Source organism: Suncus etruscus, chromosome X, assembly GCF_024139225.1.
Source record: "Suncus etruscus isolate mSunEtr1 chromosome X, mSunEtr1.pri.cur, whole genome shotgun sequence".
In the NCBI taxonomy this organism is placed as follows: Eukaryota; Metazoa; Chordata; class Mammalia; order Eulipotyphla; family Soricidae; genus Suncus; species Suncus etruscus.
The window spans coordinates 65,668,252-65,682,195 of NC_064868.1; the positions used below are offsets into that span (position 1 = coordinate 65,668,252).

Consider the following 13,944-nt stretch of genomic DNA (forward strand, 5'->3'; position numbering starts at 1 on the left):
GGTCTGTCTCAGGACTGGACTGACTATATGGAGTGACAGAGATCAAACCAAAGACAATAGCATGCAAGGCAAGTGTCTCACCACTGTGCTATCTTCTTCGACCCTCAAAATAGTATGATTTCTTGAGTGATCTTTTCAAATAGTGATAAAAACATTTCATAGCTTCATTGCCAAATTTTTACAGACATGTACACTAAAAAGTAAATTTTATGGTATGCAAATCCTTAATGATAAAAAAAATTGTCCATGTAGAAAACTTTTCCTACCTCACATTAGTTTCATCATTAAATTCTTCAGCCCATTTTTTCCTAGATTGTGCAGTAGTTGAGCCATCCAAACGATAATAATCAATGTTTCGGAGCCACTTCCCTTCACCTGAAAATTTAACAACATAAAACATATTTGATAAATAAATAATTCTGATGATAGCAACAGATTTATTCATTGATCACGATATGAAAACTGACTATATCTGTGTGTTTATATTTGTGTATATTTTATTTGCATGTATTTACTCAAGAGGGCTGGACCCCCATGGGCTTAACCCCCAGCATTGCAAATCATCTCCTGAGTTCTACCAAGAGTAAATCCAAAGCGCAGAGTGAGGATTAAGCTCTGAATACCACCAAGTATGGCCCAAAAAATAAAAAACAAATATTTAAAAAAAAGAAAAATATTTAATTAAGGTGCAATTTATTCAGTTACAAATTAATTCACTAGTTTTCCTTCCAATACACACTAAATAATGAAGACATTTTAAAAATAAATTTAATCTGCTATAACAGCATATCCTCAGTCCAAGATTACAAAACTGGTATTAACCAGCAGGGGGATGGAGGAAGAAATTAAAAAGTCGAACAAAAGTATAGTAAGGACAGAGGTGGAGGATATTGGTCAGTCTAGTGGTGGTGAAGTACAGTAATAGTAGTACATCAAGGCCATAAATGTTAACACTATTCTAAACATATTACCTTAACAACAAAAATAAACAATAATGACTGTTGATACATATGTGATATGGTATGCTATCTAATAAATAGCTCAAATTCTTTTTCAAATACTCTACTAACCTAAGCAAGAAACATTCTTTGTAAAAATAGAATATCCATCTATTACTTAGTTTAAGATGATATTGTGTGAAGATGTCACAAAGATAGTATAAATGGTAGGGTACATCCCTTCACATGGTCCACTCGGGTTTGATCACTGGGATTTCATAGTCTCTGAATCCTCACCACAAGGATGACCTCTGAACACAGAAACAAGTGTGTCCTGCACTATCAGGTGTGACCCATAAAACAAAAGTAAAAGACTAGATTTTTCCTTCAAAATGGTAATTTATTTAAGAGCAAGAATACAATATTGGCTAAAGTCACAAGTTGCACCCAGTTCCCTTTAATCACTCTTTTGTATGACACCACCCCCCTTCACCATACAAGAAGCACCAGGGACTTGCTACACAGAAGCAGTAATGAAAATATCTTCAAATGGTAGTGATGATGGCAATGTAGTGATCCAGAAATATATATATATATATATCTTTAAATAAAATAACTTTCCTTTTCTTTCTACATCTCTCTCCCCAAATTAGATACAATTGGTTCCAGTTAACAGTTGAACAAAGGAAAATATGGTTAAGACATTTTAAAAAACTGAGATAATGGGCCCGGAGAGATAGCACAGCTGCGTTTGCCTTGCAAGCAACCGATCCAAGACCAAAGGTGGTTGGTTCGAATCCCGGTGTCCCATATGGTCCCCCGTGCCTGCCAGGAGCTATTTCTGAGCAGACAGCCAGGAGTAACCCCTGAGCACTGCCGGGTGTGACCCAAAAACCAAAAAAAAAAAAAAAAAAAAAAAAAACCAAACAAAAAAAAAAACTGAGATTACTTGAGATATAAATATTATATCCTTTCTTTATAAAACCTATACTCTCCTCTTAATTTCCTGGGTACCTAATTTCCCTATTTGATTTTTCATCAAATAATCACATTTTTCATTAGACTATTAGCTTCTTAATGGGACTACAACTCTATTTTCTAGTCTATTGCAGAATACCTAGTAGACAATCATTTTCAATAGAAGTCACATCTCATGGTATTGGGAGGAGAGGAGAGAAGATAGCAAGGTCATAATTAGAAATATTCAACCTGAGGTATAGTGCTTGGGGGGGACACTAGAACTGCTAGGATGGGGACAAGAAGTATAGGGGATTAAACCCAGGGCCTCACACATGTGAGGTGTGTGCTCTCACTTTATTTATTTCTCTAGCTGATTTATCAAATAATTTAATGGTCATTTCATTAGAAGTACAAATATAATCCACCTGTTGTGCATTACAGAGCTCTCAAATTCTTTTCTCTTATCATACCAGTTCTTTTTGAATTTGCATTTTTAACCAGACAAACACAAATCAATTTGAAATTTTTTTTTTTGGTTCCGTTTTGGGGCCTACCAGGCAGCGCTCAGGGGTTACTTCTGGCTCTGTGCTCAGAAGTCGCTCCCCACAGGCTCAGGGGACCATATAGGATGCTGGAGATCAAAACGGGTCTGTCGCAGGTCATCTGCATGCAAGGCAAATGCCCTAACGATGTGCTATTGCTCCAGCCTGAATCTGAAAGATTTTTTAAAAAGTCTTATTTATTGGGCCTTGCATGCGACTAACCCAGGACGGATCCAAGTTAGATTCTTGGCATCCCATATAGTACCCCAACCTGCCAGGAGCGATTTCTGAAAGCAGAGTGATGAATAATTCCCCCACCCCCACCCCAAATCTTGTTTGTTTTTGAACGACACCCAGCAGTGCTCCATGGCCACTCCTGGCTCTGCACTCAGATATTGTTCCTGGCAGGCTTTGGGGACCATATGGGATGGTATGGGATGCTGGAGATGAACCATGTGTCAGCGTGTGTAAGGCAAATATCCTACTGGCTATACTATTGCTCTGGCCCCAATCTGAAAGATTTTTTTTTTGTTTTTGTTTTTTTTTTTTTTGGGTCATACCCGGCTCTGCGTTCAGGGGTTACTCCTGGCTCTATGCTCAGAAATCTCTCCTGGCAGGCATGGGGACCATATGGGATGCCGGGATTCCAACCACCGTCCTTCTGCATGCAAGGCAAAGGCACTACCACTGTGCTATCTCTCCGGTCCCCAAATGGGAAAATTTAAAGTGAAACAAAAACTCAACTAGCAGCTGGTGTCAGTGTTAGTATCTTTTAATCGATATTTTTAATATTTTTTAATATTTCTAAACAACATGTAACATAAAACATAATGCCTTGGGGCTGGGCGGTGGCGCTGGAGGTAAGGTGCCTGCCTTGCCTGCGCTAGCCTAGGACGGACCGCGGTTCGATCCCCCGGCGTCCCGTATGGTCCCCCAAGAAGCCAGGAGCAACTTCTGAGCGCATAGCCAGAAGTAACCCCTGAGCGTCACAGGGTGTGGCCCAAAAAACCAAAAAAAAAAAAACATAATGCCTTAAATTATTTTAGGAAAAAAGTTCAAAAGTTTTAATCATGTTCATAACATTGTGCAAATATCTATTCCAGACCTATTTAATCTTTGGTCTCACCTTCACCCACCACTGGTTCTGTCTCTGCATTTGACTACTTTCGATATCTCCTATACAAAGGATCACATAGCTGTCTGTATATTAGCTTATTTTACTTATCATAATGTCCTCAAGGTTCATTCAAATAGTGTACACATACTTCCTCCTTTTGAAAAATTGGAATAATAATTGAAAGTGTTTAGCACATTTTATCAATTTATTATCCACTGATAAACATCTAGAGTGTTTCTACCTTTCCCCTACTGTGAGCAGTGCTATGAATATGATTATATGAATTACTGTTTAATGATCATGCATGCTATCAATTATTTTTTATCATATATCCTTTTTTATAGGCCTAGCCTGGCTGTGCTCAGTGCTCAGGGCTCACTCTTGGTAGACTTGGGGGGATATGGAATGCTTGGGATCAAATCCAGATCAGCCAAGTGCTATTTTGGTTTTGATTTTTTTTAAAAATAAAACAGTGGGCCCGGAGAGATAGCACAGCGGCGTTTGCCTTGCAAGCAGCCGATCCAGAACCAAAGGTGGTTGGTTCGAATCCCGTTGTCCCATATGGTCCCCCGTGCCTGCCAGGAGCTATTTCTGAGCAGACAGCCAGGAGTAACCCCTGAGCACTGCTGGGTGTGACCCAAAAACCAAAAATAAATAAATAAATAAAATAAAAAAATAAAACAGTAACCCTATTGTGTGAGATTGCTTCTATTAAGGATTTTTTGGTGTGTTTTGGGTTGTATACAGCAGGGCTCAAAGGTCCATGAGGTGACAAGAAATGAATTACATCCTCTTAAAACAAAGTAAAAGCATTAATATGTGCTTATATATGCTTTGAGTTACTTTCTGGATCCAAATAAGATTTTTTTTTTGGCTTTTGGGCCACACCCGACGGTGCTCAGAGGCTACTCCTGGCTGTCTGCTCAGAAATAGCTCCTGGCAGACACGAAGGATCATATGGGACACCGGGATTCGAACCAACCACGTTGGTCCTGGATTGGCTGCTTGCAAGGCAAACGCCACTTAGCTATCTCTCCAGGCCCCAATTAGATTTTGATTTGCGAAAAAACAATTTTAAAAAGATTTTGATTTGCATTTTTCTTTCTTTCTTTCTTTCTTTTTTTTTTTGTTTTGGGGTCACACCCGGCAGCGCTCAGGGGTTACTCCTGGTTGTACGCTCAGAAATTGCTCCTGGCAGGCTATGATCAGTGATGTCACACATCCTTTCATGTGCATGTTTGTCATACATATAATCATTTTAGAAGTTAAATTGTACAACACTTGAAAATTATTATTGCTTATGTGACCAGAGCGGTGGCACAAGCAGTAGGGCATTTGCCTTGCACGTGCTAACCTAGGACAGATAGCGGTTCTATCCACGCTGGCATCACATGTGGTCCTCCAAGCCAGGAGTGATCTCTGAGCATCAACGGGTGTGGCCCAAAAAGCAAAAAAAAAAAAAAAAAAAGGAATCAGAGAAGAATATCTATGCTTGACATTTCAAGTCAATACTGTAACTGGTAGTTTTTTGTTGCTTTTTGTTTGTTTTTAGGTCACACCCGGTAGTGCTCAGGATGCCAGAAATCAAACCAAGGTTCATCTGGGGTTGACGCCTGCAAGGCTATGCTATCGTTTAGGGCCCTATACTGTACTGGTAGTTTTAACTGGAGAAATTGGATAACAACAAAAATATTTATATGGAGTTTCAGCTGTATCAACCTTTAAGTTGTCTCTTTGGCCAAGTGGCAATAATTTTCTTTGTTTTGTTTTTGGGCCATACCCAGCGGCACTCAGGAGTTACTTCTATTTCTGCCCTCAGAAATCACTCTTGGCAAGTTTGGGAAACCCTATGGGATGCTGGGAATCAAACTTGGGTCCTCTGAGGTTGGCCCTCTGAAAGGCAAACGCCCGAACACTGTGCTATCACTCTGGCCTGTAGCAATAGTTTTGTTTTCGTTTTTTTGAAGGGGTTACAGCTGGCAGCGCTCAGGAGTTACTCCTAGCTCTGAGCTCAGAAATCGCTCCAGGAAGGCACAGGGGACTATAGGGATGCCAAGATTCAAACCACTGTTTGTCCTGGATTGACTGAGTGCAAGACAGACATCCTATCACTGTGCTATCGCTCTGGCCCATAGCAATAATTTTTTAATAATAAAAAAGTACGTTGACAAAGGTGTAGAAAATCTGAAACAATGCACTGCTGTGGGAATGTAACATGGTGCAGCCAGAAAAAAATCAGTTTGGTGTGTTTTAGATAAATTAAACTTATAACCTAACAATACTATTCCTAGGTATGTGTCTGTCTTTGTGTGTATGTGTTTTGCATTTGTCTTTTTATAAAAAATGAAGCAGTTTAGGTTTACAAGACAGTTTATGGGGGGCCCAGTGCATAATACAATGGATATGAAACTTGCCTGCAGACAACGGATCAATCCCTGGCATTTCATATAGTCCCTTGAGCCATGTCAGGGCTGATCTCTGAGAGAAGTCTACAATGTCACCAGGTATAATTTCACACCTCTTCTAAATATATATCATCACAAATGTCAATAATTCTCCATGACAGTCCAATGTCTCTCCCTAATGCTTTGACTTCCCATTTGATAACATTTTGGGAGTCAGAGTCCAAAGGTTTGTTAAAACATACATTTTAAGTAAATAAAAACTTGCTAATAAATATCCATGGTAACACCATTCAAAACAGTCAAAAAATTAAAATAATCCAAGTAAATATGAATCAGTAAATAATGAAATAAAGCATTTTCACACACACAATAAAATATTAGGCAAAAAAATAAAGTAGTGATGCATGATATAACATGGATGTACCCTGAAAACTATGCTATGCGAAAAGCCAGTCTCCAAAACTCGAAAATTTTATAATTTCAAGGAAAGATCCAAAATAGATCAATCTATAAAGGCAGCAAAAAGGGCTGGAGAGATATCATAGAGTTAAGGCATTTGCCTTGCATGCAGAAGAACAGTGGTTCGAATCCCGGCATCCCGTTTGGTCCCCTGAGCCTGCCAGGAGTGATTTCTGAGCATAGAACCAGGAGTAAACCCTGAGCGCTGCCGGGCATGCCCCCAAAATAAAACAAAACAAAAAAGGCACCAAGAAATTCATAACTGCTTACAGCTGGGAGAGTGGTAAAGACAGTAATTAAACTTCAAATATTTTAAACATTCAGTTAAACTGAATGGTATGTGAATTACATCTGAAAATTGGTTTAGGGAATTTAAATGTTATAATTTCAACAATAAAGACCATACATATATGGATAATAAAGTATAGGGGGAATAAATATACTTATGGGCCTGGGTAGTATTTTCTTTTATGTAATATGCTCAATACTTTAAAAGCTTCTGATAGAGACACTTGTAACTTACCTTTATAAATAAGAGGTTTATCTTTATCTTCTGTTTTCTCCCTACTAGCCAATTCAAGAAAATCTTCAATCAAATCCAAGGATATGAGGGACTGGCTGAAAACAAGTCTGCAAATAAGAAAGTTTAGGGTAGGTGATGTATTAGAAAATTCAACATTCTTAAAGACATCATATCTTTCCAAACTGATCTATAAATTCAACATGATTCAAAGGAAACTAACAAGAGGGTTTTTTTTGTTTTTTTTTTTGTTGTTTTTTGTTGTTTTTTATAAATTAACAAAACGGGGCCCAGAGAGATAGCACAGCGGTGTTTGCCTTGCAAGCAGCCGAACCAGGACCTAAGATGGTTGGTTCGAATCCCGGTGTCCCATATGGTCCCCCGTGCCTGCCAGGAGCTATTTCTGAGCAGATAGCCAAGAGTAACCCCTGAGCACCACCGGGTGTTGCCCAAAAAACAAAAAACAAAACAAAACAAAAACAAAAAAAAAAAGAAATTAACAAAACGAATCTGAAGTTTATAAGGGAATAATGAACAGAAAATAACCAAAATTACTTTGAAAAAGTCATAAGTTTAATCGTAAGATTGCACAAATATGGAAATCTAGAATGATCAAAAATGCTGTAGAAATGGCAAAAGGACAAACAAAAATCATTGGAGCAGAACATAGATACAGAGCTACAAAATACAGCTATTTCATCCTGCACAGTGAAAAAGATAATTTAATAAAAAACAAATAGTCAACAACGTTATAATTAGACATCAATGCTCAAAAAGAATTTTGACCAAATTTTCTACATTATAAAAGACAATGTCTACAGAATATGAAAAAGTCCTCCTAATAAAAGTATTAAAATCAGGGGGGGTAAAAAAATCAATTTAAAATTATATAATTCTATAACAATTGTCATTCCATTATAAATATGTCTACAGATCTGTAACTATCACAGTAAGTACCTATCTTCTTTTTAGCCTGAAAACAATTGTTTACAAAATATCTTACATGATGCTAAAATAAATGTTTTCTCTATAGGATGAAAAGGAAAATTTGTCACTGATCCTTCACCATCTATGATGGGTCACCAAATATGCAAGGGCTCTGAGTAGTATGAAAAACAGTGCTAAGATGTTTCTATTTAGTAAAAAGTAAGCATATTATATACTGAAAAAAAACCTCTAAAAATATAATCTTACCAATCAGAGGAATCCCTCTCACATAGGAAAACATTATATATACACAGAATAAAATTAAAATACCTGAGACAAAAAACTATTATTTACTATTGTTTTGATTCTGCAAAACTATACTGGAGGAGGGGTGGAGGCTGACAACTTATAGTACCGTATTTGCCAGCGTATGAGAGGACCCTTCAACCCATGAAAAAATTCCTAAAAGTCTTAAAAGAGGGGTGCGGACCACTCGTCCCTGAAGCTGGAACAAGTTTCAGCATGCCGTATACCAGTATATATAATATGACTCCTGACTTTTAGGAAGTTTTTCATGAGTTGAAGGGTCGTCTTATACGCCGGCAAATACGGTATGTAAATATTCATTGATAGATACTTTCAAATTTTCTTGAACTGAAGAGAGCAAAAAAATTATACTTTGTCTTTTTATGGGGTCTTTTAGGGGTCATTAAACTGTGGCCCATCGAGGACATTTATCCCGCCTGCGGGTGTCTTCGACACTGCTGCCTATACTGCATAGCTGCTAACTCGTCCCTGTACTGCAATGCACATGTGTGGAATGGTCACAGCACTCTCTGAGTCCCCTCCTCCCTGTCTCTTAACTATTCCTCTCAATCTCAGAATGCCTTCTTTCTATTGCCAAAGAGATTTGTCGAGAGAAGGCCGATTTTTTTAGTAAAGTGATTCTTTCAGGACCTACAATTACAAGAAGGATTGAAGAGATGGGAAACAATTTGTATTAGCATTTGCAAAACTGCAAAAAACTTTCCTATTTTTCCTTGGCACTTGAAGAAAGAAATGATGTTCATGATCCTGCAGAACAATTTTTATTTGTGGGATGACTGATAATTTTGAAATCACAGAAGTGCTTGCTACCTTGCAAAGCATCAAGGGTAAAACTAGAAGAGAAGATATCTATGAAAAGGTTTGCCAAACTGTGAATGGTTTGGAGCTGGACTGGGCTAAACTAGCCAGTGTGACAACTGATGGTATTCCTAGCATGCGGTCAACTCATCTTTAATCCCCAGCATCCCAAATGGTCTCGAGCCCGCAAGGAGTAATTTTTGAGCACACAGCTAAGAATAACCTGAGTCATGCTGGCTGTGACTCCCAAACCAAATTACTTTGAAGATGGTGAAATATAAGTGCCAACTAGAGTCTTGATTCAGAAATAAGTAGATGGTGAAATATAAGTACCAACTAGTCTTAAATTTAGGGTATAATAGTCAGAAGAAGGGAAAAGCAGCACCAGTGAAAATAATCAGCACATTAAAAGAGAAATAATCGGGGCCAGAGAGATAGCATGGAGGTAGGGTGTTTGCCTTGCCTGCAGAAGGACAGTGGTTTGAATCCCGGCATCCCATATGGTCCCCTGAGCCTGCCAGGAGCAATTTCTGAGCATAGAGCCAGGAGTAACCCCTGAGCACTGTCGGTTGTGACCCAAAAACCAAAATAAATAAGTAAATAAATAAATGCATGCATGAATGAATAAATAAAATAGAAGAGAATAATTGTATGTGCTTGCATGTTTGAAGTTTTAATGAAGATAATTACCACCACACTTACCAGAGAAATTGTATCTTTTGAAAGGAAAAAAAAACATAATTTCTTCCAAGAAACTTTTTCAAAATATAATGGTTATCACAAGGTTCATATTTATTATACAAATAGTAAAGAACTTACACTTTGTCTCCTATTTCCTCTGCCATACGAAGAATTTCAAAGAGAAGTACCATTTTCCCAGAATGCTCCAAAACCTCAGCATCAGAATCGGTAACAAAATCTTTATACCAATCTGGAGCAGGGCTGCTTGGATTAGAAGAGGAAGTAGCTTTACCTAAAAAAAATGAATGAATGAATGAATAATTAAGTACACAATAAAGAAAAAGACATTTCTCAAAAGAAATTGAAAATAAGATTAAGAACTAAAAATGTTGATACTGTTGTAACTGTTACCGAAATTAAACACTGAAAGAGAAATCAGAGATTGAGAAATAGATCCAATTCGATCCAGAAAAGAGAGAGAGACTGAAGGACCAGAGAGAAGGGAGGAAAAGACACACAAAAACACATATACACTGGAAATTAAGGGAGGACTACTCCAAATGCACATAAGAAAAAGAATCTGAGGAGGCTCCTTAAGCTGTATTCTCCCTTGAATATGTATCTTGCTTGCTTGTCTCTATTTCTTTGTTTATTTCCACTCTGGAGAAGCCTCTTCTTTCTCAAACACAAACTTCTCTCCCCTCGCATCTTTCCCAGTAATTTTCTTTCCTTCATTTCTTGGGTTTTCTCTTCAGGGTCACACCGGCAGGGTTCAGGGGTTACTCCTGGCAGGCTCAGGGAACCATACAGGATACTGAGATTCGAACTGGGGTCCATTTGGGGTTGGCTGAGTGCAAGGCAAATGCCCTACCACTGTGCTATCATCAGGCCCCATTTCCCAGTAATTTTCAATAAAACTATCTTGCTTCACCATTTGGCCTCCGCCTGAAAATTTTTCTATGAGGGAGAGGCAACTGATTGATGGAAAAAATAAAATCAAAATAAAATTTTAAATAGGAATGTTTCACCCAATAAAAAATACCTAGCATTAGGGAATGGAGATAGTACAGTGGTTAAGAACTCTGCCTTGCACAAACCAACCCAGATTTAATCCCACAGGAACCCTCCAAGCCCACTGTTATTCCTAAAAGTAGATCAGAAGTAGGCCCTGAAAAAACTGGGTATGGAACCAAAACAAAACAAACAAATCCCCATAAACAAATACCTTGCTTCAAAAAACAAGTAAAATAAAGATATCCTGAGAGAATTGTACACACAGTAGAGAGAGGCTACACTAATTGAGTATAAGAAATAGACCATGGGAGAATGCAAGCATGAGAAAAAGAACCTGGAAACAAGGGGCTCAGAAAGAGACCTTAAAAGACAAAGACTGCACCAGACCCAAAGAGAGAGAGTAACCCCAAACAACCAAAGACATCAGAAAGCAAAAAATCCAGAGAACAAATAATTGAGAACAGAAAAAAGCCATGACAGAGAGAAAAGACCACGAGACATGAAATATTTACTGCATGGACTAGGTTTCTGGAAAAAAAATAAGTACTGGCCCCCAAAACATTCAATTCTTCAACTATAAATAGTAGAAGCCAGTGACAGACAAAAAATCTTTTAGCGTGGTCAGAGAGATAGCATGAAGTTCAGCTCAGAAATAAGCTGCAAAGTGGCTTTAACTTTTTGTAACTTCCCTGTATTTGGGAGGAGGAACCACACCTGGTGGTACTCTGTGTTTACACCTCACCTCGCTCTGCATTCAGGCAACTCCTAGAGTTGCTCAGGTACCTTATGTGATGTTGGGAGTTCAAGCCTGGGTTGATTGCATGCATAAATGGCCAGTGTCCTACCTACTGTATTTTTTATTTGTTTTTTGGGGGGAGGGGTCGCACCCAACAGCACTCAGGGGTTACTCCTGGCTCTATGCTCAGAATTTGCTCCTGGCAGGCTTGGGGGTCCATATGGGATGCTGGGACTTGAACCACTATCCTCCTGCATGCAAGGCAAACGCCCTATATCCACGCTATCTTTCAGGCCCCTGATTTATTTTTTAATACAAATTACAGTGGCTATATACTTCTGTTGTAAATATTTAAGCACTGAGGAAATCAGACGTGCGCTCTCTCTCTCTCTATATATATATATACACACACACACACACACACACACACACACACACACATATTTATATTTATATGGTGCCACGGAAGCAATCCTGGATCAGCCACATATAAGAAAAGTATTTACCCACTTTACTATCACTCTGGTCCATCATAAGTTTTCTTGACTACTGGATACATACTACTTTCTGTTACCCATTCCTCTTTACAAAGGAAATTATTTTTGATTCACAATCCATTAACAGTCCATTGGAATTTCATCTCAGAAATTCCTCCTTCCAAGCATAGCCCTGGGTTGATGTCTGGGAACTTAAATGGTAAATAGAATCCTGTACTGATGTAAAATTTCTATCATAACAAATGAAATTTAGATGCCCTTATTATAGCCTCAGTACAAACAAACAAAAAATGCCTGTTTTCCCAGAGGATGGAATTGGATAAGAATAAGACAGAGTATCCATGTGACCCATACCTAACAGAAATCTTAGGTAGTTAGTCTAACAAAGCTTTAATCTAACAAAGCTCTTCAAAAATACTGCGATAACTCATTATTAGAGAAATTAGTCTATTCTCTGTGGCCCCATTTTGAAAGTTTTGCATGGTATCCTCTGAATTTTGCCCTATGTGGCAATTTTTCTTTGATAATTCTGTTTTTCTCTTTAATTGTAAAAAATCACTTAGTCTGGAATATGTTGAGTCTTATAACTTAGTTATAGCTTTGGAAACCAAATGCGATCTAGTTTACCAAGAAAATGCTGACCAAAGACTTTCTACAATAGTCCACAACTGGCAAATTGCCAGTATATTAAAAGAATTCTGGCTCCACAGATTGCATAGAATTTATACAATGGTTATTCACTTTGTTGCCTGTTTGTGATCCACAACCGATGGTGCCTAGGGCTTATTCCTAGCCCTGTGCTCCGGGATCATGCCTGACAAGCTCAGGGGACCATATGTGGATCAAACACAAGTCAGTCACATACAAGGCAAGCAGATTACCCATTGTACTATTGCTCCAACCCCTGGTTATTTGTATTTTGTAAAATAATTAAGGGGAAAATGTCAAATTTTTTAATACAGGCATGAAATTATTAAAATGGATTAGAAAGGTCACAATGCTTAGAAGAAATAGTGATATGATCTAAAATACAACAGAATCCCTGATAATTTTTTATACTACTGAATATAATATTAAAAATATTACCATGTTTTAAAAATATTTTATTTTGGTTTTGGGACCATACCCAGTGATGTTCAGGAGTTGCTTCTGACTCAGTGCTCAGAAATCACTCCTGGCAGGCTCGGGGAACCATATGAGATTCTGGAATTCGAACCACCGTCCTTCTGCATGCAAGGTAAATGACCTACCACTGTACTATTGCACTGGTCCTCTAAAATTTTTTTAAAATATATGGATTATTTCCACTAATGGAAACCTCGAATGTGTAACTGGGATGTACAAGTAGCAATTTTACACTGAATATTCATTTTTTTTTCAGGTTCGGCTCACAAATAGTACTCAGTGGGCCTGGGACCCTGTCCTGTATTCTCAATGAAACAGGCTAAAGTTCTCTGTTCCCTTTACTCCCAAGAAGGGCTGCTAACCCAGGTTCAATCTTCAGTACTGTATAATGTCTCACAAGCACCACCAGTATTAATCCTTGAGCAGAGAGCCAGAGGTAAGCCTTGAGCACCACCAAATGTGACCTCATGAGAGAGAGGGAGAGGGAGTGTGAGAGGAAAAGGGAGAGGGAGAAAGAAAGGAAGAGGAAGAGGGAGAGGAGAGAGGAAGAGGGGGAGAGGGAGAGAGAAGGAGAAAGGAAGAGAGGGAGAGAAAGAGAAAGAGAACATTTTAAGGTGCCGGAGCTATAGCATTTGCCTTACACATAAGTGGCTGGCATGGGGTCAGTCCCCAACATTCCATATGGTCCCAAGTCTACAAGGAGAAACTTGGGATCTTAGAGCCAGGAGTATCCTCTGAGTGCTGCCAGTTGGGTAACCCCCCAGAAAACAAAGAAAAAATACTTTCAGTATAAGCATGCAAATAAATATTAGCATTTTTTTCTTTTTAAATGCAACAGAGAAAATAATTCACTTGCTTTAGTATCAGAATATTTCTTATTACTATGTGTACCTGATTA

General features: G+C 38.3%; 1 protein-coding gene across 1 annotated transcript in view; it reads right to left on the reverse strand.

Annotated features, from left to right (window-relative positions):
• ATRX (ATRX chromatin remodeler) overlaps positions 1 to 13,944 on the reverse strand; it is a 175,668-nt gene that overhangs the window by 25,265 nt on the left and 136,459 nt on the right. The window contains exons 26-28 of the mRNA XM_049767135.1: positions 9,813 to 9,966; positions 6,945 to 7,051; positions 267 to 375 (exon numbers count right to left, since the gene is read on the reverse strand). Of these exons, the coding sequence (XP_049623092.1) occupies positions 267 to 375; positions 6,945 to 7,051; positions 9,813 to 9,966 (370 nt within the window). The remainder of the gene's footprint in view (positions 1 to 266; positions 376 to 6,944; positions 7,052 to 9,812; positions 9,967 to 13,944) is intronic.